Consider the following 26,967-nt stretch of genomic DNA (forward strand, 5'->3'; position numbering starts at 1 on the left):
AACAACTGTGACACAGGGAGGTGGAGTCCTGGCCTCGCTCTGTCTCTGCTCTTCCTTCAGCTCCAGGGTGGGTGGCTCTGCGGTGGGTGGGGTTGGGGTGCTGGGCTGTCTCCCCCACATTCCCTCCTTGGCCCTGCCCCCCAGCGCCCTGGGAACTAGGCAGGCAGGTTCCGGGCCACCCCGCCCGCCAGGGTTTCAGTAAGCAAATCTCTCAGCCCTGAAACCGGGCTGGGCCTGGTGGCAAGGTGTGGCCCGGAGCCCACTGGAGGGACCGGATGGGCCAGGAGCGGGTCTGGCACAGTGCCCTCGGCTGAGGCCAAAACAGGGCTGGCACCAGCGTGAAGCCCCCAGGGTTGGCACAAGGCTGATGTGGTCTCAGGGGGAGAGCTTCCTCTTTGCCCTGGCACCCCACTATCAGCAGAGTGGGGGGGCCCGGGGCCTGGGCTCAGATCCTGCTGTCTCTGGGATGGGGTCTCAGTTCTCTGGGTCTCCGTCTCCTTGTCTGAAACGTTCCTCCGATATGACACCACCTGGCGCGGGGTTGACTTGAGGATTTGTGGGGATGGTCCAGCTCCAAGTGTTAGCTCAGGGGTGGCACGTGCTGGGCTTTGGAAGGGCTGCGAAAAAGCAAAGAAACTCCTTAGCTTGGCTTCCAGACTCTGCAGGGTGTTACCTACCTGGGTCCATTCTCCGAGGACCCTGCACTCCTTCCTCCCATTCTCAGCTCAGCAAGGACTTTCTCTTCTCCGAGCCTCAGTTTCCCTATGGGAACAATGGGCTCAGTACCCCATCTTCTATCCCACCCCAGAGTCTCCAGGCAACTCCAGGCCACCCTGGGGCCTCCCCAGTTCTTGCCCAGCCTCCGCTATCTGAGCGCAGGAAGTAGCGTGATCCTTAATGTTGTCAGTTTGGAAAATCAGAGATTAATGTCCTTCCGGCTGCTTTGGTGCTGTCGGTGCTGGTCCTGGGGATGGGGGGACCGTGGTTGCTCGGCCCTGTGTCATGGGCTTCTCCCTGGGTTAGAAGAGCCTCGGACAAGAACACTTAATAGGCGTCTCCATTAGTGCTGTGCCTCCCCCCTCAGGGCCAGTGCACACTCTCCTCCGCCCATAAATCTTCTTATCACCCAGTCAGGCATCTACTGTTGTGCCCTTTTGCAGCGACGGAAACAGAGGCCCCGAGAGGGGAACTGCCGTGGCCGAAGCCACGTAGATAGTAGGTGGCAGAGCTGGAGCTTTAATCCAGAGCTCAGGTGCCTGGAGGAGATGGGCTGAGTCCTGCCCCTCACCCCACCCCCATCCTTCTGCCCAGCCTGGGGGTGACTGTGGTCAGCTCCCACTCAGTTGACTCACCCGCAGCTCAGAGGAGGTGGTCAACTCCTGGGGCCAGGACAACACCGATTAGATCGTCATTAAGATATTAAGTCAGCTGAGCCAACAGAGACCCACCCACCCATTTTATAGGTGGGATGATTGAGGCCCAGAGAAGATGGACAAGTAGGGACCCAGTAGGTGTGAAGGTTCCCTGCTAACTCTGACCAGAGTTGGGGGTGGGGGTGGGATGGAGCGCCCAGAGTTCAGGCCTGGCTCTGACAGTGGAGCCAATGGCGTGACCTTGGGAAAGTCACTGCCTCTCTGAACCTCAGAATCCTCACCTGTAACGTGGGGACAGTTAAAGTCAGCTTTACCTGCCTCTTGGGACCAAAGACCCAGCCAGAAAGTGTAAGGTAGGGCTTCGGAAGGTCCATGTGCTGCGGTGTGGGAGGCCAGGGGAGGAAGAGGCGTTGGTGTGAGACACGGCTTGAAACCCACCTCTTGCCCTTCCAGGCTGTGTGTCTTCGAGTAAGTCGCCAGGTCTCCCTGAGCCTCAGTTTCCTTATCTGTAAAGTGGGCATAACAGTATCTGTTCACATTTGCTGTTGAACATGCATATGTTCACAGAGGATAGCACGCCTGGTAAACTCGGGGGCCTCTGGGGCAGAGTTAGGAGGACTGGCTGGTGAGAAGCCCCCCCCCCCCCCCCGAGTCACCCTCAATGGTCCCAAAGGACACACCCTTTGGAGACAGGGTTCCAGGCATTCAGGGGGCAGAGCCATCCTATGATCCCAAGATTTAAAGATGCAAGATCCCTTACTCAGCCAGCTCACTGAAAGGCTTGAATCTAAAACAAACCCCGTGTGTGTGTGTGTGTGTGTGTGTGTGTCTGTGTGTGTGACTGTATGTGTGTGACTGTGTGTGTGAGAGTGTGAGTGTGTGTGTGAGTGTGTGTCTATGTGTGTGTGTGTGTGTGTGTCTGTGTATGTGTGAGAGAGAGAGAGTGTGTGTGTGCTGCCCTGGCCCCCATGTCCTGGGAAGTATCCTCTTTGGAGCCCTCTGCCCTTGTACTGCAGACTTGCCGTGGAGATGGAGGCCCCGGGTGGGCAGTGGCTCCCTGAGGTTGAGCACAGTGGGGTACTCAGGTGCACCCCTAGAGTTCACGGGCTGCTGCGGGAATCAGGACCCCCACAGGTGGGCCCTTCCTGTGACAACCCATGGAACTGCACACTAGGTTTTTGTTGACTGACAGAGAAATGGCCCTTCGTGAGCCACTAAGCTTTCTGACCTCGGTTCATACACCTGTAAAGGGAGAGCTTTACCGTACTCACCTCTGGGCCATTTGAAGAATCTGGGTGTGTTGGGCCCTCCTAATTCTGTGGGACGTGCTGGCAGAGGGGCACAGACGGGGGCAGTGATTGGCTCTGGGCACTAGTAGAGGCAGAAGGTTATGCCAAGGGACCCCGCCAAGGTTGAGTGGGAGCCTGGGTTCCGGGGTGCTCCACGCACACACCCGGCCTGCCTTTCCCACCCCCTCACCTCTGCCTGTGCCGTTCCTTCCTCCTCACGGGCTCACCTTTGTCTGTTGAAGACTTGCCCACCTTTATTATTATTCTTATTTTGTGATTACTTTCCTGGTTCTTTTTTAAAAAAGTTTTTATTGGATTTTTTTTCAAACTAGAAAAGTTATACCTACTAATAGGAATGTTAGTCTCTTATATTATTGTTAAAGGCTGAGAACTGTTATGATTAAAAGTAACACTTATGGAGGTCTGAACTGAGCGCTTCAAGGGCTATCCTTGACCTGCAGAGCACTGTGAATGGATTGTGTTATGCCCATTTTACAGATGAGGAACTTGAGGCTCTGAGAGAGCTAGGCTGCTGCAGGCCTGGGGACTGGCGGAACTGGGACTCCATCTCCCACCCTGTGCTCCTCACCAGGAAGCTGGGAGCCTGAGGCTGGAGGGCAAGCTCTCAGTCCCACTACCTTCCCCTGCTACAGCACTTGGGGCTGGGTCAGGGCCAGGAGGGAGGGGGGAATGGGTGAGAGAATGTGGAAGGTAGACGAAGCCAGCACACGCCCTCAGACGTCTCTGCCCCAGCATCTCTGTCGCTCCCAGCAGCAACTGGGTCCCTACAACCAGCCTGGGTCTCCAGTTCCTGGGCCCAGGGCCAGGGGGTGCTCTGTGGAGCAGTGGTCGGAGGCAGGGTCAGGAGGGGGTCAGCAGGCTGCAGCTTGAACCCTGAGTGCCTCAGTCTGGCTGTGTCACCTCGGGGGAGCCCCTCACCCTCTTTGGCTGAGTCTCCTTCATGGTTGTGAGCCTTGGTCTTGGAGTTCCCAAATCCATGGTGTGGTGTCTCCAGAAGCTCTGGGAGGAAGTGAGAAGAGCTGGTGTGGCAGGTGGGGGGGACAGAGGGGCGCCTGAGGCCTCGGGGACCACCCACGCATGCAGGGACGCTGCAGTGGGAATTCAAGCTGTAAAATCCCGGTGGCAGCCCCAGGGAGACAGCCCCTCCAGGGAGGCAGGAAAGGAAAGTGGGGTGCGGAGTAGCATTTGTAGGGAGGGGGCTGGCAGGGTCCTTCTCCTCCAGGACTTCTGTCCTGGGTGTGTCCCCTGCCAGCTCTTTGTCCTTGAAGGGAGCTGGCCCCCTCCCCTCCTGCCTCTCTGAGGTCCAGAGTCCTCATCCTCGGCCTTCCTGTGGCAGGCACTTCCTTTGTATCAAGCCGGGGGCAGCTCCTCCCAAGCTGTTTTAGGACATTTCTCAAGAATGTGCTCGGGGCTACCTCTGCCAAGAAGCCACAGCGTCCCCCACAGTCTCCCCTTTCCAGCGCTCCCTTTGCTGCCAAACTTAGGCGAGCGCCCAGCTCCCTAGCGATGCCACCTCTTAGTCCTTAACCCCTCGGGGAATGCCCCTGCCACCACCCCTTACCCAGCCTCTGCCCGTCCTGTGGGGCCTGGTACAGAGCAGGCCCTCTGTAACCATTTGGGGGATGGACCCTCCTCCCTCAGCACCTGCTGTGCCAGGCCACAGGGGCGACCACAAGCCCACCCGCCTGGGGCTTGCAGTCAATCCTTAGACACAAACGAGCATCCCCAGCTACTTGGCTCCCGAGTTGGGAGAGCGAGACGGGTGTGAGAGACCCCACGCTCTTCAATCTGTTTGGTTCTAGAACTTTAGGCAGCAAAGGGTTTATCTAAAAACGGCAGGTCAAAAAAATAAAAGTAAAAACAAGGCAGATCTGTACAGTTCTTAAGTTCGGATAGTAAGGCATGTCTGTAATTGCGGTGGGGTGGGGGCTGGGGCTGCTGCAGTCTGTTTGGGGGTGCAGGGCGCATGGGGCTGCCTCCCCTTTTCCTGCTCCAAGTTTCTGCTGGTACCCTTTCCTCTCTCCACCCTCTGCCTGGCGACTTCTCCCCGCTCCCCCAGTCCTCTAGCCCTTCACTCCGGGACCCCGGCCCCCAGTTGCCCTTGGATAATGTGAGAGGTTTAAAATGAATTTCATCCCCGCCTCCCCGCTCGCCCCGGCCGCTCTCAGCCGGATGTTTCAGGTCTGTCCGCCTCATTTTCGCCTTCTGGCTCTGTCTGGGTCACCTCCTTCGGGTTGTCATTTCCTCAGCCTCTGCCAGCTTCCTCTCCAACCCACAGCCCCAGCCAACGGGGGCCTGCAGGACGCCGTCCCTCGGTGATGCCTGGCCTTCACCTGGCTGGCCTTGCCCTTCCTGCACTTTGCCCTCGTCTAGCCTCCTGAACGCTGCCTGGATACGCTGTCTGGCCCTCGCTGACCGGCAGCTGAGACCCCGGTTCAGCTTCCTCCTGGACCTGGCGCCCCGAGGTCAGGGCAGCTCCCGGCCCTTCTAGAAAGAATGCTCTGTCCGAGGCTGGGTGCTCAGGGCTGGGTCACACTCCCATAGACTTGGCTGAAGGACCCTCGAGATCGGAGGGCCCACACCTACCCATCCTGCACCCTGGGAGAGTGCCCATGGGAGCCAGGCTGCTCGGGGGCAAAACCCCAGACCGAGGCTGAGTGGGCTGATGGCTGAGCACCCCGCTTTCCTGTTCTGGCACCAGGAGCCTCCTTATCCATAAAATGGAAAAACAGTAGTGCTGACTCCCTAGGCTTTTCCTGAAGGCTCTTGGGATTGTGCCTATAAAACTTGCCCTGCTCCTCCCCGCCCCCCCCCCCGCCCCCGCTCGGGTTAACAATCGATGGTAACTATTATGATAGTGATTACAGGATTTATCAACATGATTGTCGTCTAGGGTCCTATTTTCTCTATTTGGCCCCAATTCATTACCATCTCTCCCCACCTCACCCCTGCTCCCCATCTTGCCTCATTTTTCAAAACAATTCCCATGGTCTTTGAGAGGGTTCTGGTTGTTTATGGTTTTCAGAAATAGGCATTCAAAGCAAATTCCTCATCTGTTCTCCTTGTGTTCCCCCAAGACAGAATGTGGACAGACAGGATCTCATCCGGGGAAGGGGAGCCCAGGCAGGGCCAGGCCCCTGGTGGACAGGGTTCCAGGGGCTGAGCTTCCTCCAGGTGGAGGGCGTGGCTTGCCTGAGACCTCGGGTGGAGGATGTCGCACATGCTTTTGGCCTCCTCCCTGACCCCACCTCCTTGCTGGGCCCCAGGATTACATCCCAGCTACGCCGCCTGCTAGCTGTATGACCTCTGCCAAAGACTTAACCTCTCTGCGTCTCAGTTTCCTCCTCTGTAAAATGGGGTGACCCGCCCAGCCCGTGTGGCTCAGTGGTTGAGTGTCGACCTATGAACCAGGAGGTCACGGCTTGATTCCTGGTCAGGGCACATGCCCAGGTTGCGGGCTCGGTCCCCAGTGTGGCAGCTGATCAATGAGTCTCTTTCATCATTGATGTTTCTATCTCTTTCTCCCTTTCCCTTCCTCTCTGATCAACAAAAATGTCAATAAAAATATATTTAAAAAAAAATAAAGTGGTGTGACCCACTTCTACCTCACAGAGCTATGGAGAGGAGTCCATGAACTGCTGACCTAGCCGGGTGCCCGCTGCCCCCAGAGACCAGCATGAGCGGGACAGTGTCACGTCCACCTCTTTTCCTTTGAGAAATCTGGAATCCGAGGCTGCCAGGTTAGCAGGGCCTGTTCGTGATTGAGTCCAGCCTGTTAGTGTGCAGGGGAAACTGAGGCCCCGAGAGGTACAGTGGGCCAGCGCACACTCCCCTGGTCGTGACTCAGCACCAGGAAGTCTTTCCCAAGGAGACGGCCCCCTTGTCATGGCTCACAGCCCTCTCCGGGCCTCAGTTTCTCCATCTGCACAGAGGGATGCCTGGCAGTGCACATACTGAGTGTCTGACGGGTGCCCGAGGCCACAGGACTCACTTTCTCGGTTCAGAAACCGCTTTAGCAGAAGAGAGAAGCCAACGACCAGCGCGAGCAAAAAGGTTGTTAACTTGGTAGATGAGTCACTTTTAGGATATTTATTTTTATTGTGAAAAGAATCACGCACGGAAGCTAATTAAATGCTATAAAAGTGAGTAAAGCAGAAGATGGAGTGGACTCTGCACTCATTCCCACACCCAGAGGTCCCATGTCCACAGTCTGCAGTGTGGCCTTCCCGACCTCATCCCATAAACCTCCAGGAGGTTTTCATGTACAGACAGGGCCAACTTCAAATGCGATGGCGGTCCGCGCGATTCTGCGGCTCGCTCTTCTTTACGTGACGGAGTGTGGACACCTTCCCGCGGTTGATGCTCATACCTGTAGACCCTCCTCTGTCTCCTCACGGCCTTAACCTTGTGCCCACAGCTGCCAGTCACCCTCCAAAGGGCCATCCCGTTTCCAACACCCCAGCCCCGGTCAGGTGCCCGTTCCTCGGCATTCTGGTCTGACGGGAACCCGGAGTCTTGGTTCCGGCTGCATTTGTTCGAGGCTGAGTGCCTTTTCACTCGTCTCTGGCTTCCTCGTCCTTTCTCTGTCTCGGGTCATTGCCCATTTCCCTGCGGGAGGTTCCCCTAGGTGTGTGCAGGAAATGCACACTCCTGCCCAGAAACGCAACGCTGAAAGCAAACCATTTTACCAGCAGGAATTTGGGGGGCGTGGACGTCCCTCCCTGGGGCAGAGTCGCTGCCTGCAAATAACTGTGATGACCTCATGTTCCCGTTGTTCCTTCCCTTTCAGAGAAAACGGGAAAGATCCTGACGGAGTTCCTTCGTTATTACGAGGACCAGTATGGTGTCGCCCTCTTCAACAGCATGCGCCACGAGATCGAGGCCACCGGGGGACCTCAGGCCCAGCTGCTCGCGCGGAAGGTGAGAGGCCCCGAGCTGGCGTGCCTTCTGGCTGGGCTCTGACATCGCTCACCCTGTGGTCTCAAGCCAGTGGCTGCTTCTCTGGGCCTCAGCTGCCCATTGTTGCCATGATGGGCTCTCAGGGCCCCACCCAGCTTCTGAGTAGGCAGAGGACCTGGTGGTGGTGTCCAGGCCCCTTTCTCACTGTGGGTGACACCCCCAGCCCTGCCCCTCCTGCACAGACGGGCCTGGGTTCCAACCAGATCCTTCTCTGACTACCTCACTTCCTGGATCCTCAGTTTACGCCTCTGTAAAATGGATCAGCACACCTCCTGCACAGGATGCTGTAAGAGTTAAAGATGCGAGTCAGCGGGTGTGGGGAGCAGGGAAGGAGTTTGGTGGCGCCAGCTGACACCGTTGTCATCACCTGATCCCGTTAGTGGGAGGATGATGTTTGTCCAGTACGTGTTTGTCCCGAGAGGGACTGGAAGCGCCCTTGGAGGTGCTGGGGCCACTGTCATGGAGGGATGGAGACTGGAACCCCGTGGTCTGGTAGGAAAGAACTCAGAGGATCTGGGTTCAAATTCTCTAGGTTGATCCAACCCCCCAAGGCTCAGTCTTCTCATCTGACAATTGGGTGCGTACCTCCTGCGTAGGGCCGTGGTGAGGATGCAGAGAGGATAAATGTGTGTGTTTGGGGGCAGGTGGGATTACTCAGGGGGTGTGAGTCCTGACCTGCTGGGTGACCTCAGGCATGGGGCTTCACCTTATTGAGCCTCAGTTTGTCTGTCTGTGAAATGGCGTTCAGACAGAGGAGTCATGGGCCAGAGGACTCAGGGCAGCTTCGTGGAGGGGTGGGATTTCATGGGGCTTAGGCATGGATACAGGCATTGGGGGTGGGGGTAGGGGTGGGGGCAGGGGAGGCAGCAGAGCAGACAGAAAAGGTTAGGAAGGCCTGACACCGGGATTTTTATTTTATTTCATCCCACTCCCCATCCTCCCCAAACGAGGGACTGAAAACTGTGCTGTCTACCCTGAAGCCCCAGTGGGGCAGGAGCTGGTGTCACTAGCCTGGCTTTGAGGATTCATTACTCTCTGGTGTCTTCTCAGCTGGGGGAACAGCTGGAGGCATTAGCTCAGGGGCTGGGAGAGCTGCTGAGACTAGGGATAACCTTGAGAGAGACCGGCAGGCCCCTTGTCCGGGACCCACCGACTGTGTCAGTCAGATGCTGGCCCCGAAGTCATCGGCAGGCACTCCAGGAGACAGACAACGAACAGCTGCTTGCACAGCCCAGTGGGTGCCACCACAGGGTGAGCCCAGGCAGTGGGGGCCTGGCCTCTCAGCTGAGGACCTGATGGGAAAAGGAATATCAAGCAATGCACGTGCAGAGGCCAGAGCTGAGCCTTTCAATGGCTCGCCCGGGATGGCGGAGGCAGGACTCTGAGCCAGGGTCGGATTCCTAGCTTAGGGCTCTTTCTGCCTCTCCACGCCTCATCGTCCAGCCTGCTTGGGGTGGAGGGGAGGTCAGGACTGTGTGTCAGAGCCTCTCAGAGCATCACATGCTCCTTTGACTTTGGAACCAGCCAAGGCTGTTCTCTTGGTGTCATGGTCACCTTCGACCTTCTGACAAGGAGGGCAGAGGCGCACAGAGGGGCCTGGGGGTCTGGCAGGTGCACACCTGGGTGACAGGAAAGGAGGCAGGTGAGCTACGTCGAGTGGGCAGAGCTGGAATGGCCCCCTGTTTGGAAAGAAATGTCACAGGGATCCAGGTCCCAATAACCAAAGACAGCAGTGGGGGCTGGCGGACAGCACAAGCCTTTACTCGGTGTGAAAAGGGCCCTCAGCACTCACGGTGCAGATTCGTTGTAGGAAAACAGAACTAACACGGAAGCAGGAAGAGTAACAGAAATCATCCACAACCCCTGGGAAGCAGGGAGATTTGGTCCCATTTTGTCACTCAGGAAATTGGCCATCACGATGCTAAGTCGTGACAGTAATATTATAGTAATAGAAGTAATGATAATCATCATCATCATCACATTGTGTTTATAAGAAACAATAAAATAGGTATAGTCATAATCAAAACAGAATAGAATAGCAGGTGTTTTAAGGGGGCATGGTTCGTCCAGCGGTGGGCGCTGAGGCGTGGAGAGGTCCCGGTGCTTGCGCAGGCTGCCCTGGCGTGGGCGGCGGAGCTGGGGCTGGAACTGGGGCTGTTGGAACAGGGTCTGTGTGCTGACCATTCACCACCCCACCCCCACCCCGAAGAGTCCCACCGTGGTATTGGAGAGCTTTGCAGAATCCAAAATATTTTGCCTGGGCGGTCGGTTCTGTTTCATTTCCTGCAGACCTTCCAATGGAAACACGATGCTGCCATTTGAAAGTCTTAAAAATAAAACCCAAACCCACAACCAACCACCCATTCTTGGCTGCCCAGGGTCTGGGGGTGGACTTGGGGGGCGGGGTGGGGCGGGTTGCTGAGCCCTAACTGCCACAGGCTCGCACTGCCCCTGAGTCCTGGCTCCTGTCCTAAGCGGAGGCCTGGGGCCTGCAGGGTCTCAGCAGGGTGTCGGGAGGGCTCTCTCAGCTCTTTCTAGAAGACCTGGGGTTTGGGAGGTGGGACGAGAGTGGGCCCTGGCCTAAATATAGCCCACTGACCCGCAGCTGTGACCTGGGCACAGCCCGCGTGTGGGGTGGTGGGTAGGGGGAATCGTTTTCTTTTCCGGTAAATATTTTTATCCCAGGGTAGGAAGCAGTCCTCAGGGTCCTATTGTTTAAGTACAATGGGCCCTCGTTTTCCAAGAGTGTTTTGGCATTTCCCCTTGAAGGGTAGCAGGGAAGCTGCTGGGAAGAGGGGGCTGCGTGTGAAGAACCAGGCCGAGGCCAAGGCCGGGACCTGGGGGCGGCTTGGGAGGGGCCCCTCACACCAGGCTGTCGCTGCAGGGCCGCCAGAGGCAGAGCCAGGAAGCTAGGGGGCCAGGCACCATGAAATCACGCTTCTCCCATGATTACATCTGATCCGTGTTTCTCCTGCAAAAGGCACCATATTTGTAGAACAGGTAGAAGCTGCCCAGAAAGCGTGGAGCCCTCGGCTCCCCGAGCTCCTCCCCGCCAGGAGTGAGTCTGCTCCCTGGTGGCCTGTGTCTCCTTTCCCGAAACTTCCGGGCGCTGATCTGCTCTGGAAGCACTCGCTCACGGGGGCCACCCCTCCTCCCCAAAGCAGTCAGTCTTGGAGCTGGGAGATTGACGCAGACTGAGTAATCCTCACTGTGGCCACAGGCGGATTGTGAGCTGCACCCGGCCCCCCAGGTACCAGCAGCTGCAGCTGCCTGTGTGAACTGCACGCGTCATCTCAGAGTCCGAGATGAAGTCAGTGCTGTCACGGTCCCATTGTACAGAAGAGGAAGCTGAGGCTCAAAGAGGTGATGTGACAGGCCTGAGGTCACTCTGGGTCAGAGGCAGAGTTGAAGTTAGGGCTTTGCAGGCAGGTTTGGGCGTTTGTGCCGCTCACACTGGTCACCAGTCTGCCAGGATGCCGGTCAGACGTCGAGCCCTTCAGACTGGGGTCCCCTGCACCCCCACGCAGATTCACGGAGGCCATCCCATCAGCTTTCGGCTGGGGAGGCTCTCTGGAGCTACCTTGGCCAAGAGTTTGTTGCCCTGAGGAGAAACGGAGGCCCAGAGCTGGGAAGAGACTTGCCCAGGCCCTGGGGCCTTCACCGGCCTGGCCCGTGGGCGTGTCCCCTCTGCGGAGTGACTGCCCTTTGGAGGAAGTCCCAGGCCCATCCTGAGGTGGCTGTGTCCGCTAGGGCCAGGACGGCCTGGGGTCCTGCCTGGTTTCTGAATTGTGGTGTGTGGCCTGGGTTCGAGTCCTGGCATCTCCATTGCTCCTCCTGGACCCCTCACTGCCCTGAGCCTCACTTGCCTCATTTGCCAAGTGGGCTGGATGCAGCCCTACCTCGGAGGCCTTCATGGGTGAGCGCGGAGGCACCCAGGCCCGCTGTCACCTTGTCAGAGGACCCCTCGGCTTCGTCGGCCTCACTCCCGCCCTCCTCCCTCCCACAGGTACCGCTGGATGAACGCATCATCTTCTCGGGGAACCTCTTCCAGTACCAGGAGGACAACAAGAAGTGGAGGAACCGCTTCAGCCTCGTGCCCCATAACTATGGACTGGTCCTCTACGAGAACAAAGTGGTGAGGCCGCCACTCCCTCCTCTGGGTGCCCGGTGCCCTCACTGAGCCCCAGCTCTTCCTCTAACCCCAGCCAGGTCTTCTTCCCCTTCTCCTTGGCCCCTCCCCTCCCCAGCTGTCCTCCTTCATGCAAGCCCCCTACTCCTAAATCTGAGACTCCAGACCTCCACCCTCACCTGCCACCCACCATCCCCCGTCCCGTCACCAGGGCCAAAGCAGAACCTCAGCCCCCCCCCCCCTTCCCACCTTCCCATAGGTTCCCCTCTAACTTTCATCCATCCAGGCATCCAGCTCTGGATACCCCAGAACTAGCTCACTAGCTCCTATGTACGCATCCCTGCGAATCTCTCTCCAGTTCTTCCAAATCCCCATTTCCAGGGCCTCCTCCAACTCAGCTGCCCCCACCTCAGCCTGGGCTTCCTGCCACTCAGCTCCTCGGACCCCTCCCATCCTTGCTCGGCAACAGCCTCTCCCTGGGTGGTGGTCTGGTCTTTTCCTTCCTGGTTATCCCCTCGCATTTCCCTGCCCTGCAGCGGGAGGGATGTGTCCTGCTGAGTGTAGTCTCTTTGCCTTGGGCCCTTGCGGAAGCCCCACCTGGCTGAGCCACAGACCCAGTTTCTTCTACCAGACATGTCTCCAGAGCAGCCAGAAGGACAGGCTGGAGCCCTGTGCAGGGCAAATCAGTGTTAAAGTAACCTGGTCAGGAGCAACCTGTTGCCGCAGGGCAGTGGTTCACAAATTGATAGAATTCCATCAGAATGACCTGGAAGGCTTGTTAAAAAAAAAAAAAAAAAAAAAAGCAGGTTGCTGGTCCTGCCCCCGTTTGATCCAGGCCTGCAATCTCTCTCTATGTGCATTTCTAACCAGTTCTCAGGTCTGGACCACACTTGGCCAGTAACCAGTGCAACCCCTGCCCCCCCCCCCCCGCCCCCCAACCCCCAGCCCCAGGTTTGAGCTACTCTCAAGAAATGTGCTGCGTAGTGACACCTAGTGGCAGGGTGCGGCATGGCAGCCCTGCTGTATGAGCTACTTACTGCAGCAGAACCACTTTGCTCCCCGCTGGGAAAGGAAGCAGTGCCCAGACCTGACTCTCCCCCACAGAGACTTGTGTGGTGCTCAGAACCCAGGGCTTGGTGGACAGTTCAGGGAAAATGTCAGACACCCTGGGCTCTGGAGGCTGACAGTCCAGGTTCATGTCCTAGGTCCCCACTTACCAGCTGTGTGAACTCGTGGCTAATAATGGCACCCACCTGCTGGATTGTGCAAATTCTGTGAAACGAAGCATGCAGTGCCCGTAGCACAGTGCCTGGTAGATAGTGAACACCTGGCTGGGGGCACCTGCTGATAACAGAGGCAGCAGTCGCAGTAATGATAATAACCTCCGCGTGCTTACTGTCCCGCTGTGCCCGGCACCGTGCTAACCATTTCATGTGGATTATCTGCTCAGTGAGGTGGGGGTCATTACTATCCTGGTTTTATGGGTGAAGACCCTGAAGCATAGGAGGTGGAGCAACCTTATCTTCAGCATCACACAGACGGCACTCGGTGCCAGGATTTGAGCCCAGAGCCTGGGTTCAGGTCACTATACCATGTTGACCCTCATCACCGGGCTGGTTAGACTCCTCTTCCTCTTCCCTGTGTGTCTCTTCTTCCTTCCCCTCTTCTCCTCCCGCCTTGGGCAGCAACACAGAGGAGGGTCCTGGAGTCAGAGCTGGAGATGGGATTGGCTTGGGCGTTACCTGTAACCCTCAGGGACCATCTCTCTCGCCCTCTCCGCAGGCCTATGAGCGGCATGTGCCACCCCGAGCTGTCATCAACAGTGCAGGCTACAAAATCCTCACCTCCGTGGACCAGTACCTGGAGCTGGTTGGCAATTCCTTACCAGGTAAAGGAGCACCCATCCCAGGCCGAAGTGCCCTGCATAGGCCCAGGGATTTGGCCCAGGGAGAGGGCAGTCCTGATCCCGGAGCTCCAGGCTCCACATTTGCAGAAAGACCAGCTGGGCCTGGAGCTGCGGGCAGGTGCCCAGCATGAACTGAGCCCAAGAGAGGAGGCCCGAGGCCACGCATTGAATCCAGGCTGGACCTGTGCCCCTGCCTCTTGTCCCCGAGTCCTCTGCTTCCTGAAGCTTATGATCACAGCTGTGCACTGGGGACCTCGCTGTCTATCCTTCCTCTTCCCTGAGTCCTTGAGAGACTCCCGGGAGAAGATGATTGGGGTGACCCTGCTTTGTAAACTGCTGAGTCAATACTGCACTTTCCAGGAGTTATTCTCCGAGTCCTGTGCACCCCACCTTGTCACAGACCCCCAGAAGCCTTACAGGTGATCCCAGGGAACTAAAGAGGGGAGGATGCTGGCCTGGGGGGCAGCATGGGCCCCTACATGGGACTTGCGAGTACAGCGCCCCTGGCTGAGAGCTTAGCTGGAGTGAGCATTCCTGGATTCCAACCCGAACTCTGGTTTTGTTTTTGCTGTGTCTTTTTGGGCAACACAGCACTGAGAAGCCTGACCTTGGGGTGTTGTGTGGACCCCATGAGGTCTGTGTGTGCCGAGCCCAGCACCGGGACACGGACAGAGCCAGGGCACAAAGAAGAACCGTCATTGTTTTGTTATTAACAACAGTGGCGAGGTCGCAGCCCAGGACCCCTTATCTCACTGGATCTCAAATATCCATGCAGACAAAATAGAGAGAGAAAAATGCCTTTTTATTTTTCCTGTCCCCCACCCCCGGGCCTCCCTTCCCCCTTGGACATTTAAGCCACACTTTGGCCTCCATAGCTAACATTGGAAGGGAAACCCAAGAAGGTAATGCTCGGCCTTTGAACCCGAGGGCTCTGACCCTGTGTTATCAGTGCCTCCCGCAGGAGCTCAGACCTTCCCCAAGAGGGGGGCATGCACTGCATCACCAGCTAAGAAATGGGCCTAAACAGATGCCGGGCCCCCGTTAGCCACGCTGTGGAGGACACGGCAAGAAAGGAAGCTGCCTCCCCTGGACAGGCAGCCCTCTCTGGGCTGGAGTTGACCCTCAGATCGGAACTTGCAGAGGGCAGCTGCTCAGGGGCTACTGTCTACACAGGGATCACATCAAAATCAGGCACTGCCCCCATCCTGAAGTGCCCCACGCAGTTCCCACTCATCCTCTGGCACCCTTCTGCGCGGCACTACTACTTCTGCATGATGACGGAGGCCGAGCAGGAGAAGTGGCAGGCTGTCCTGCAGGACTGCATCCGGCACTGCAACAATGGTGAGTGGGGGTGAGGGGCATCACCTGGGTTATATGTTGAATGGTGACACCTACTGGCTGAGTGTGTTATGGCACCCCTGCTCTATGAGCTATTTTCTTTTCCTTCCGGACTTGTAAGAAACCATGGTGATGCTACCCTTAACCTTCTTCCTTTTTTTTTTTGGTTTTCTCTCTCTCTCTTTCCTCTCTCTCTCTCCTCTCTCTCTCTCCTCTCTCTCTCTCTCTCTCTCTCTCTCTCTCTCTCTTTTAACCTTTTCCCTTGATGAAAACAATTCTGTGTTGCCCTAACCAGGTGGCTCAGTTTGTGGGAGCATCGTCCTGTACACCAAAAGGTTCCGGGTTCGATTCCCAGTCAGAGCACATACTGAGGTTGTGGGTTTGATCTCCAGTTGGTGCACGTGATCTATGTTGATCTCACATTGATCTCTCTCTCTCTCTCTCTACCTCCCTTCCTCTCTCTCTAAAATCAATGAACATATATCCTCTGGGTAGGATTAAAACACCCAAAACAGACAAAAAATAATTCTGTGTTGTTCAGAAAAAAATCTGAACTTGCTGTCAGAGGGCCGTGATTGTTATGCCCTTGGACCCGGGATCACAGAATCACAGTCCGGATTCTGCCACCTTCTAGCACCGTGACCTTAGGAGACTGACTTACTCCTGGGAGCCTCTGAAAATAGGGATAGAATCCCTTCACCGTCTGGGGTTTAGTGAGGATTCACAATGAGAATCCAAGCAATGCTTGTAAAAAGTGGTTTTTGTTGCATCATTTTTTCCCTTACACTGACCCTAGGTGCTCTGGGAAGTTTACCTCCTCCCTCAGGGCCTCAGTGCCCTCAGCTGTGAAGTTATGAGGCCTCTTTCCTCCTGCCCGTTCATTCAGCAAACGTTTGGGTGCTAAGGTTGCATCAAGGGAGGAAGAGGTGGTCCCAGCACCCGAGCTGCTGGCAGCCCGCTGGGGGAGACAGATGTGAGACAGATGAGAATGCCAGGGGTGATGAATCAATCACAGCTGTGCTGGGTGCTGGGGAGGGAGCTGCCCAGGGAGCCTTGAGGGTGTGAATGTCCTGGGGCAGAGGGGGTACTGATGCAGTGTGCGGGGAGCTCTGTGAGGTGATGGTTCAGCTGAGACCTGAAGCATGAATTGACCCTCAGCAGAGGGAGGAGAGTTCCAGACAGAGGCCGCTGCCGCGTAAGGGGAGGCCCAGAGGGGAAGCAGTTTAGAGGAGCCCTGAATTGGGGACAGGGTGACCTGAAATGGGGTTGCCGGGGACACTGTGGTCGGGAGAGCCTGCGGAATTGGATCAAAAAGGCTGTGATTGTCTTGAGGGGACGGTGGGGCCCTGAGGGAGGAACAACCCTGTCCTGGTCCCCGACTGCCTTCCTAGTGACCTGGCTTTGGGGCAGCAGAGGGAGGCACTGTGCCAGCCCCGCCCACCCTGCGGCCCGGCCCACCTTGGACTGGGCTCCACACAGAGGTGGACGGATGGTGTGGCACCCACACCCAGAGGCGGCAGTCGTGGTGCCTGGGCTCACCCCACTTGTCCTGTAAACTCTCCAGAGCCGCCTCTGCCGTCTGGAATCTGCCAGGCCCACCCCTGCCACCGGCCGGGCCCCGCCGCCCACAATGGGCCTCCTGTTCCCAGGTCCCCCGGGGCTGTGGGGCCAGGACTGGGTGGAGGCCATCTGGGCTCTGGCTGCCCGGCCTGGGCACCCTCCCTGCTCCTTCCTCCTTCCCTCTCTCCCGCTCCAGGTTTCTAAGGCTAATGGCTGACCTGGCAGGGTGACCCCAGGCCCAGTGGGGAAGTCACTGTTTGGGACCCCCTTTGCACAGTGTGGGGTTCAGGTAGAGCGCTTGGCCCAGGCCTGGTACATAGTGAGTGCTCAGCTGGGAGGCGAGGGCAGCCAGGGGTGTCTGTGCCTGGGAAGCGGGGAGGCCGGCAGAGCTGGGGAGGGAGAAGGGGTCCTGCTGCGAGAAGGTGGTCCAGAGCTGCCAGGCTGGTAGGCGAGCCTTTCCTCCACCCAGGACTGTGGGAAAGGGCTCTGCTTCCTTTAGCTTGGAGGCGGGGCCTGGAATTTGTGGAGCCTGGAATTGCTCACTGCTCCAGGGCTGCCAGGAAGTGGGGGGTGCGGGGGGCGGGGGTGAGTGGGGAAGGAGACCAAGCTGGGTGGGAGCCAGCTCATCCCAGCCTCCACCCCCCCCCCCCCCCCCCCCACACACACACACATCCTGCATTCCTGGAGCAGTTGGGGGTGGCAAGAGGCAGCTGGGGCACTGAGCTGAGCCCTTGGGGTGGGCCTGGGTGCAGAGGTCAAGGCCTCTTCCTGTCTGCTGCCCAGGACAGGAATGCAGTTTCCTTTCTCAGCCTGACCCTGAGGACCCCACAGGCAGGAAGTCTCCAGGTCTGGCTGGAGTCAGGGAGTCTTGGGTCTGAGCCCTGATACTGTGTGTTCTTGAGCCGGTGAACTGCCTCTCTGAGCCTCTCTTCTCACTGCCGTTCCTCGCAGGATTAGAGGAAGGGATGCGGGCGAGGTTTTGAGGCCTCAGCCCAAGGTCGGTGTCTTAGCTGGCTCTGGTGGCCTGGTGGCCTGGACAGTAGGAATTCATTTTCTCCCACTGCCGGAGGCTGGACGTCCCAGATCAAGGTGTCAAGGAGTCGGCAGGTGTGTTTTCTTCCGAGGCCCTCGCCTTGGTTGCAGAGGGCTGCCGTATCCCGTGTCTTCACTGGGCCTCCTGTGTGCGAGCCTTTTCTGAGTCAAAATTTCCCGTTTTTGTAAGGACACCTGGGTTAGGGCCCAGGCTGATGCCTCATTTTCCCTTCATTATCTCTCTACGTCCCTGTCTCCCAACACCGTCACGTTCTGAAGTGCTGGGAGCTAGGGCTTCAACATGTACATTTGTGGACACACACACACACACACACACACATACACACGTCAGCCCCTAGCAGCCAGGCTCATGGGAATGGCTCAGGAGGAGTGGCCCTCACTTTTGTAAACTCGGAGCTCAGCATGCAGGTCCGATGAGAGACGAGAGATGTCCTGGGGGTCTGGTTGGCCAGAGCCAGGCCCGGAACGTTGGCAGCCTCCTGCCCGCAGCCCCAGCCCTCGGCCTCACCTTCCTCCTGACTGCAGGGTGCCTCCTCCTGGGACGCCCTCCTGGCACGCCGAGGGTTGCCTGTGGAATATAAATGCCCTGACGTGAGAGAGGCTGCATATAATGCAGAACCCGCACCTTGAGGCAAAACCTGGTCTCTGGGAGACCTTGCTCCCCCAAGAGCGTGAGGGGGTTGCTCTCCTGGCCCAGGTGGGCAGCACCCACCCCGGGACTCTGCCTGATGCCCTGGCGGGAACACCCCTGCTCTGCCCCAGTCACTGCTTCTCATGTCAGGTCCCTAAAGCGCCAGGGTGAGGCTGGCCCCGCCCCGCTGCCAGTCCAGGGAGCTGCCCCTGCAGGGCTGAGGGCTGGGCCTCAGTTTCCCCACCGCTGAGCTCGCTCCCTCTCAGCTCTGACAGGCAGTGATTCCTGCGGTCAGCCACATGTGTGGGGGAGGAGCCCTCCGCACGCCAGAGAGGGGCTTTTTCTCTGTGGGGTGACTCAGCCTGTAGTCATCGCAGCGGGAGGTGGGCACGAGCTGCGCTTCCCTTCCCTTGGCTCCAGGACGCCGCGGTCGGAGGCACGTGGCCAGGGCGGCCGCCTGCTGCCTGGCTCCGTGCTGATTAACCACGCTCTTCCCCAAGTCAGACTTCGCAACTTCCTGCAGCTGACGTTCCGGCACCCAGTCTGCAGGTTCGCCGCCAGCACGGGGGAGGTGCACACACTCACCCGGCCGCCACCACCACCAACACAAATAGAGAAATGGTATTGGTGGCATTTTCTAGTCAGCCCTGGACTCAGCGGCAGACCCGGCCTGCCCGTGGCAGAGGAGCAGGTCCTCGCCGCAGTTACGAGTCAGGTGCCACGCACCCCGAGCTGGGCTTGCGCTGTGGCCCCTCGAGCCTCCCTGTAGATGTGTGAGGCCAGGCTGGGTTGGTTCCCAGTGTTCAGAAGGGGAAACTGAAGCCCCCCAGGGTTCAGTGACCGGGAACCAGGCTTGGCAGTCCAGGTCCCACGGGCAGGTTGTGAATCACATCCATTCACTGATGGTCTGTGGCTGCTTCCGTGCGTGCGCGTGGCAGAGAGCATCTACCTGCAAAGCTGAGAACACTTACTGTCAGGCCCTGGCAGGGAGCGTGCAGGCCCCTGGTGTAGGGACCAGGGGAGGGGCAGGGGCAGGATGGGAACCAGGATCTTGGGGCGGCCTCTCCTGGGAGGATCAGGTGGCACCTAGTCCTGGCTCTGCCATCTCTGCCCTTGGCCGTCGGCAGGGGCCTGACAACTGAGAAGTAGGGTCAGTGACAGTGCCCATGTCTTGGGGTGGGTGGGAGGCCTTAAGGAGATAAGGAGGGTATGAAGGAGGCTGCCTTCCTGCTGTCGGGGGTGGGTGATTATCCCTGTTGCTGCCACTGCAACTGCTCCTGCTCAGTTAGGACAGAGGCGGTGGGGGTTGCAGGTGATGTGTGTGTGTGTGTATGTGTGTGCACTCCTGTGTGTGTGTATGTGGGGCGGGGAGGGTGTTGGCTGTCTGTCAGTTGGTCTTGGTGGAGGCCGTTGGGCCAACCTCCTGTCTCCTTCCCTCTCCGGGCAGGGATCCCTGAAGACTCCAAGGTGGAGGGCCCGGCGTTCACGGACGCCATCCGCATGTACCGCCAGTCGAAGGAGCTGTACGGCACCTGGGAGATGCTGTGTGGGAACGAGGTGCAGGTGAGCTGGGGGGGAGGTGCCGAAGTGACCCAGGGCCTAGAGCGCTGGTTGGGCACAGGGATGGGGCTCTGGGCGCTGCAGGCTTGGACAGGGACAACAACTCAGGTTTGGATCGGCGGAGGCCAAGTTAGCCGGGCAGATGGAGAGACTCGCTATTTTGTTCAGTCATTTCTGGCACCTGCCCTGGCCCAGGTGCCCAGATGCCACTGTGAACAAGAGGGACACAGCCCCGGACCTCATGGAGCGCTCTGTCTAGCGGGAGAACCAGACAAATAAACACACACACTTCCATGCGCTGCCACGGGGGAGGGGGGTAGTCCTGACAGGAAGGCGGCATGTGCTAAGGCCCTGAGGGTGTGGCCCTGGAGCCTGAGGACCCTGCAGGACACCCAGCAGAGAAGCTGAGGCCTGGGGGAAGGATACTCAGGAGAGAGGGCCCTGGAGACCTGGAGCAAAGGGCCACATGGCAAGGAGGTCGGGCCTGAGTGGCCTGGCTTGATGGCACATGGAAAGGAGCAGCCTGGCTGGCCATGTTCCAGCCCCTGACTTGCACGGCTGTGCTCTGGTCCTAGATCCTGAGCAACCTGGTGATGGAGGAACTGGGCCCTGAGCTGAAGGCCGAGCTCGCCCCGCGGCTGAAGGGGAAACCACAGGAGCGACAGCGGCAGTGGATCCAGGTGGGTGGTGGGTGGCGGGTGGCAGGGCGGGGGGCGGCAGCTGCCCAGCACCCTCAGCCCAGTGCTGACGCCGCCTCTGTGCCCCCAGATCTCAGACGCCGTGTACCGCCTGGTGTACGAGCAGGCCAAAGCGCACTTTGAGGCGGTGCTGTCCAAGCTGCTGCTGGCCCGGCCGGCCATGGAGGCCGTCATCCGCACCGACATGGACCAGATCATCACCTCCAAGGAGCACCTGGCCAGCAAGATCCGAGGTGGGCAGGCCTCTCGGGGGGCTGTCTTCCTCGGGCCGACCTGCTGGGACCGCCGGCCCCAGGAGCCAGGCGGCCCTCCCGTCTGTTTCATGGGTCCGTCTGCATTTCACAGCAACGACTCGATTCATTGATTACGTTAAAAAAATAGAAATCAAATCTGAGCCGTTGCTTTTTCAAGCTATTTCTAGACACCCAGACCCTGAAGGTCTAAATGTTGTCAAGGAGGCTGAGCCCTCAGCTCATCTTCGGGCGACCACAGCTTCTCACACGTGTCGTTTCACAGACATCGGCTTAGCACGGTGATGATTCCCTTTCACCAAGTCCAACTTCTCTGTCAGTTCTTCCCTGTTCCGCCCGATGGGATCCTTTCACTCCCTGTCACCGTAACACCACGGCCAGAGTCCTCAGCTGCCCGAGACTCCTTCTGTACTGGCTGCGTTCACTGGGAGTGGGTGGGCCACCGAGAGCTGCCGTTCATCCTGTGGAACAAACACTAGCTGGGCAGAGGGGAGGGAGGGCCGTCAGAACCCCCACGGTGAAAGCACCTGGGCCGGGTGTCCTGGAGATGGTCCCTGCCACAGGGTCACAGCCTGCCACACGGGTACGCTGAGGCCGGCCACACCATTCCAGACAGGGTCGGGCTCAGCCTTTGCAAAACCCAGAGGCTCATTGAATCCACTGAAGTATTTTTCTTTTTTTAAAAAACAAAACAAAACAAATGAGCAAGACCCAAAGGTGTTCTCTCCCTGCTTTAGCTAAAGAAAAGCTGCCGGCACCTCCAGGCCGCAGTCCTCTCTGTTTCTTGCATCACCGCTTAGAAATACGTCCCCGTCAAGTTGGCTCCATCCATGTGTGTCTTTACTGTCTTAGAGTCATTGTTTGCTGCTGCGGTCACCTTTGGTTTTCTTTAAAACACATACAAACAAAACCCAACAGCCTGCCTCTAGCCTCGGGGTCTGGGAGGTCCGGGAGCTGCTCCCAGGGGCCTCAGCTAACCAGCTCCCTCTGGGCGCAGCCTTCATCCTCCCCAAGGCAGAGATCTGTGTGCGGAACCACGTGCAGCCCTACATCTCCTCCATCCTGGAGGCCCTCATGGTGCCCACCAGCCAGGGCTTCACCGAGGTGCGGGACGTCTTCTTCAAGGAGGTCACCGACATGAACCTGAACGTCATCAACGAGGGCGGGGTTGACAAGCTGGGCGAGGTGAGGCCTTCCTGGGACCCGGTGGGCCGCTTCCCTCCCGCGTCATATGAACAGGGTCTGAGGGGCGAGTACACGAGGCTGAAGCTGTTGGGGGCCGGCATTAGAGGAAAGGGGGCACCTAATCCCCTGCCACCAGCCTTTCTAAGCCAAATGGGTTGTAAAATAGCAAAGAACAGAGAAAGGAGGGAGGGAAGGAGGAAAAGAAGGAAGGAGAGGAGCGGAGGAAGGAAAGGCAAGCTGCAGAGACGAGGCATGTGACTGTCAAGGTAGAAGTAAGTACGTGTGAGCCATTCATGTGCCCCACAAGCAGAGACGGCCCGGCTCTCCCTGTTCCTCTGTTATCTGGTTCTTGGGGTGAACGCCCTTCCACAGACCCCATTTGAGTACTCGGCTGCCTGGAGCCCCACATGGCTGTCAGGTGAAGGGAGAACCGATCCTATCTTAGCCTCCTCTCTATACCTTAAATTGGAGAGTCTACGGATAACATAACCATGGAATTTGAGAACCAGAAAGGAACTTAGAGGTCAGGAGAAACCTGATTTTGAGGCTGAGGAACCTGAGGCTCAGAGAGGGTGAGTGCCCTGGCCCAGGTCACCCAGCACCCAAAAGGGAACAGGACCCAGCTCCCAGCTCCCAGGTTGTGCTGCTGGACCACGTTCCTCCAGCTTCAGATCCCCGGCTCCGAGGGCCCAGGCAAGGTGTGGGTCTGGGGGGTGCCTACCATGCAGGTGGCCCCAGCTCAGGTCCCGCCTCCCTGCCTCCCTGCAGTACATGGAGAAGCTGTCCCAGCTGGCGTATCACCCCCTCAAGATGCAGAGCTGCTACGAGAAGATGGAGCCGCTGCGGCTTGACGGGCTGCAGCAGCGTTTCGACGTGTCCAGCACATCCGTGTTCAAGCAGCGAGCCCAGATCCACATGCGTGAGGTGGGCCAGAGGCTGCTCCCCGCACACCCCTCAGCCCTCTCCCCCCCACAGCCCCCATCTCCTGGGAGAGTCCCCCACTCCCGGCCCCACCCTCCTCTTGTGCGCCCTGCAGCCACGCCCAGCCCCGCGTGCTCCCCTGCTCTGGTCCATGTGTTTGGAACACCTGTCCCTCTGTTCACCTGGCTAATTCGAACTCATCTTTCAGGTCTCAGCTTAGAAAGCCCTCCCTCCATGAAGCCCTCCTTACTCCCCAAGCCCCTTCCTGCAGGGCCCAGGACCTCTGTTTCCTATTTCCTTGAGGCAGGGACTGCCCGTGCCCAGCCCTCTGCCAGCACACGGTAGACACTCAGTGACGCTGTGAGGGCGGGAGCGCAGTGAGTGAGTGCACACGCCACCCGCTCCTCCCGGCTAGCTGGGGACAGCTGGCTGAAGGGCCCCTCGGAGGCACGCAGCAGGGGCTGCGGTCACTCGGGGCCTTCATGTGCCCCCTGGTGTGTCCCACAGCAAATGGACAACGCCGTGTACACCTTCGAGACCCTCCTGCACCAGGAGCTGGGGAAGGTGCCCACCAAGGAGGACCTGTGCAAGTCCATCCAGCGGATCCTGGAGCGGGTGCTGAAGGTGAGCGGCTCTGCCCCGGCCCTGGACCTGTCCTAAGTGTGGCCGAGCCCTGCGTCCAGACCCTATGGGAGGCGCCGCCCACCCTCTTGTACAAATGAGGACGCTGAGGCCAGACCACCGGCCTTCCATCCTCCTGCCAGGCCGGGGGCCCACTGGCTGAGCCCCCTTCTCCTTTCTCCCCGCAGAAATACGACTATGACAGCAGCACTGTGCGCAAGCGCTTCTTCCGGGAGGCGCTGCTACAGATCACGATCCCGTTCCTGCTCAAGAAGCTGGCCCCCACCTGCAAGTCGGTGAGCAGCCCCGACCCCCCCTCAGCCCCTCGCCACAGCCCCCTCCTGGTCCTGGGAGCCGGAGCCAGCCCGACCAGCGCCCAACCAGCGCCGGGGCCGGGTGGAATCCGCGGACCCTCTGCCTCCAGGCCCTGACGGCCCCCCTCTGCCCCTTGCCCGCCTCACCTTGCAGGAGCTGCCCCGGTTCCAGGAGCTGATCTTCGAGGACTTTGCCAGGTTTATCCTGGTGGAGAACACGTACGAGGAGGTGGTGCTGCAGACGGTCATGAAGGACATCCTGCAGGGTGCGTGCCAGCCCCCGGGGGCTGCTGAGGGCTGGGGCGGGGGGCTGTCCCCACCTCCGCTGGGTTGGGATTCTTATTGCCAGAAGGGAGATGGAGGAGGCCGCCCAGAGGCCTTTCTCGTGGGGTCAGCGAAGCTGCAGACAATCACGGGGTGTATGCTGTGGGCCGGTAGGCCCGCTGTTAGCTGTGCAGCCACAGGAGGGGAGCGTCCAGTCTCCGTGCCTTCGTTTCGTGGCGTGTCAGATGAGTGACAGGGTGGCACGGTGGTTGCCAGCTTGGGCTTTGGGTTAGCTCATGGCTCCTCCTTCCTAGCTGTGAGGCCTGGAATTAGTCACGTCCCACTGACAGCACCCGCAGGCCGTGGGGAGGGCTCTGGGGGTGATGGCGGTCGCATCTGGGCACCGTGGAGGGTGTGGTGGCTGTGGTCCCCGTGGCGCATGTGCTGACGCCGCCCGCTTGGCCCTGCAGCCGTGAAGGAGGCCGCCGTGCAGAGGAAGCACAACCTGTACCGGGACAGCGTGGTCCTGCACAACAGCGACCCCAACCTGCACCTGCTGGCCGAGGGCTCGCCCATCAACTGGGGTGAGGAGTACGGTGGCAGTGACGGTGGCAGTGGCGGCAGTGGCAGCCCCAGCCCCGGTGTCCAGGAAGCAGCCACCATCTCGGAAAAGCGACGGCGTGCCAAGCAGGTGGTGTCCGTGGTCCAGGACGAGGAGGCAGGGCTGCCCTTCGAGGTCGGCCGTGAGCCACCATCACCTGCGTCCCCGGACAGTGTCACTGAGGTCCGTGACCTGCTGGCCCAGGATCTGAGGGCGGAGAGCCCCCCGCCAGCCTGCCCCCTGCTCAATGGGGCCCCCGTGCCCGCGATCCCTGTGCCCTCCTCGCCTTCGCCCTCCTCACCACCTGCAGCCTCCTCACCACCTGCAGCCTCACCACGGGCCTCACCCCTCCAGCAGCTCCCACCTGGAAAGGCTGTGGACCTTGAGCCTCCAAAGCCCAATGACCAGGAGACCGGGGAGCAGGAGTCCAGCCCTGGCGGCCGGCCCCCCATCCACACCACCACCGAGGACAGCGCAGGGGTGCAGACTGAGTTCTAGGCTGGTCGCCCCCAAGCTTCTGTTGGACGCGGCACACAGGCCCCTCCCTCTGAGGCACTGACAAGCTTGGCTCCTGGGATTTGGATTTGTGCCTCCGGGTGGGGGTGGGGCAGGGCTGGTGAGGCTCCTTGGGCTGAGCAGGGACAGGCCCACCTGAAGTCACTTTATTGGGTTTGTCACACTTTGTTGCTGTTTTCTCTTCTGTGGGGTGATCTCGCCTTTCCTGCTTGGCTAGGGGTTGAGCAAAGCTGAGGAGCCTGGGGAGCGCCTGTGGCCCCAGTTCTCTCGGTCCTCCCTTCCTGCCTTTCCTCCTTGGCCCGTTTCCCTAAGGGGTCTTGCCATCCTTGCAAAGAGGGAGGCAAAGGCATCGTCTGCTGACTCAGAGCCCATGAATTTCCTCCCCTCTCATCCAGGGCTCATTGGAACCAGGAACATGGAGTGTCCAGGCCCATCCCTGGGCCCCACTCCCTTCTCTGCTCTTCCAGGCTGGGCCCAGAGGCCAGTTTTGGAGTGGACAGTGGCCTGGCTTTCCCCACCCCGGGTGAGGGGAAGTGCAAGGAGGGGTCTTCAGGCCAGAGCCAGGCTGGGGTGGGGGGAGGGGCCATAGGCCTGGGGTTGGAATGAGAAAGGCTTGGAATGTGCTGGTCTGGGCAAGGAAGTGTCCGAGGGCAGGAAAAGGGCAGGAAAGAATGAGCCATGCAAGCAGGAGGCCAGAGGGCAGAGGTTGCTGGAGGCCAGGCAGGCCTTCAGGCCTTGTCTCCTGGTTCCAGCCTCAGCAGGCTCCTGCCGCCTCCTGCCCGTGCCCGCCTGCTGGGCTGGGCTGAGGGAGGCGGCACTGCTCAGGGGCAGGGTTTAGCAGGTGTGGATTCTGTCCTCCGAGGGCCACCTCCAAGGTACGGCTGTCCACCGCGGGAGCTCTAGGGTTCCTGAGGGTCACGGCTCCCAAGGCACCACTGGTCGCCGCTCTGAGGGCTTGGGGTCAGGCTGTGGCTTGGCTGTTGCTGCCTGAGTCCCCAGGTCACCTCAGCCTAAACATTCCAGGCCTGTTTTCAAATGTGAGTCACTTGGGGGCCTACTGTCCTCAGCCTCTTGTTCCTGGGGGTGAGGGTCAGGCCGAGGCAACCCCCAGCCTGGCAGTCCCAGGCCCTGCCCCTGCTGCTTCGAGGAGAGGGTCGGCAGGGCAGACTGACTTCTTCAGGGTCCTCGGGGTGGGGCCCCCACCCAGCCCTGCACCCTCCCTTGATCTGCTTCCTGGGGCCCGGGCCTTGGACCCCAGGATGGATGGCAGTGGTTGGTGCAGGCCCCCCCACCCCGCACCTCACTAAACCTCTTCTACCAACACCTTCCGTCTTACGATGCCCTCCTCTAGTGCCTTCTTTGGGGATTTTCCAGTCATTCTTCCCAGATATTGTATTGAAAATATTAAGCAAACTGTTTAAGCTTCTACTAATCAATAAATGCTTTATTTAAAGCCAGTGGCCTCTGTGTGGTGCTGGCAGGAGGAGACCTGGCTGGAGACGGCGGCGGGCCTGTCCGTGCGCCCTGGCTTTCTGGGCTCACTGGACCGAGTACCTCTAGCTCAGAGTTCTCATATCCTCCTGTTTTACAGAGGAGGAAACAGGTTCAGAGGGAAGACAGAGCACATAGGTGACTGGCCTGCCTTGCAGCTCAGCTTCCTCAGCTAGATCTGGGCAGGGTGGTCTTCCTGCAGGTTTAAGGCCACTTGGCCGTGGGGCACCCACAGTGGGTGGGCCTCCGGCTCATGCTGGATCCAAACAACGATGCCACATTTTCA

At 59.0% G+C, this 26,967-nt stretch overlaps 1 protein-coding gene across 1 annotated transcript in view; it reads left to right on the plus strand.

Annotated features, from left to right (window-relative positions):
* The window catches only part of NIBAN2 (niban apoptosis regulator 2), a 48,143-nt gene extending 21,500 nt beyond the window's left edge, over window positions 1-26,643 (plus strand). The window contains exons 2-14 of the mRNA XM_070430621.1: window positions 7,473-7,603; window positions 11,649-11,777; window positions 13,554-13,659; window positions 14,851-15,018; window positions 19,707-19,822; window positions 20,395-20,499; window positions 20,588-20,750; window positions 21,766-21,953; window positions 22,722-22,877; window positions 23,382-23,498; window positions 23,684-23,791; window positions 23,964-24,075; window positions 24,544-26,643. Coding sequence (XP_070286722.1) covers window positions 7,473-7,603; window positions 11,649-11,777; window positions 13,554-13,659; window positions 14,851-15,018; window positions 19,707-19,822; window positions 20,395-20,499; window positions 20,588-20,750; window positions 21,766-21,953; window positions 22,722-22,877; window positions 23,382-23,498; window positions 23,684-23,791; window positions 23,964-24,075; window positions 24,544-25,172 — 2,228 coding nt within the window. The 3' untranslated portion in view covers window positions 25,173-26,643. The remainder of the gene's footprint in view (window positions 1-7,472; window positions 7,604-11,648; window positions 11,778-13,553; window positions 13,660-14,850; window positions 15,019-19,706; window positions 19,823-20,394; window positions 20,500-20,587; window positions 20,751-21,765; window positions 21,954-22,721; window positions 22,878-23,381; window positions 23,499-23,683; window positions 23,792-23,963; window positions 24,076-24,543) is intronic.
* The last annotated feature ends 324 nt before the right edge of the window (window positions 26,644-26,967 follow it).

This window comes from Myotis yumanensis, unplaced genomic scaffold (assembly GCF_028538775.1).
Source record: "Myotis yumanensis isolate MYYU_CA2020_CCGP unplaced genomic scaffold, mMyoYum1.0.hap1 SCAF_12, whole genome shotgun sequence".
In the NCBI taxonomy this organism is placed as follows: Eukaryota; Metazoa; Chordata; class Mammalia; order Chiroptera; family Vespertilionidae; genus Myotis; species Myotis yumanensis.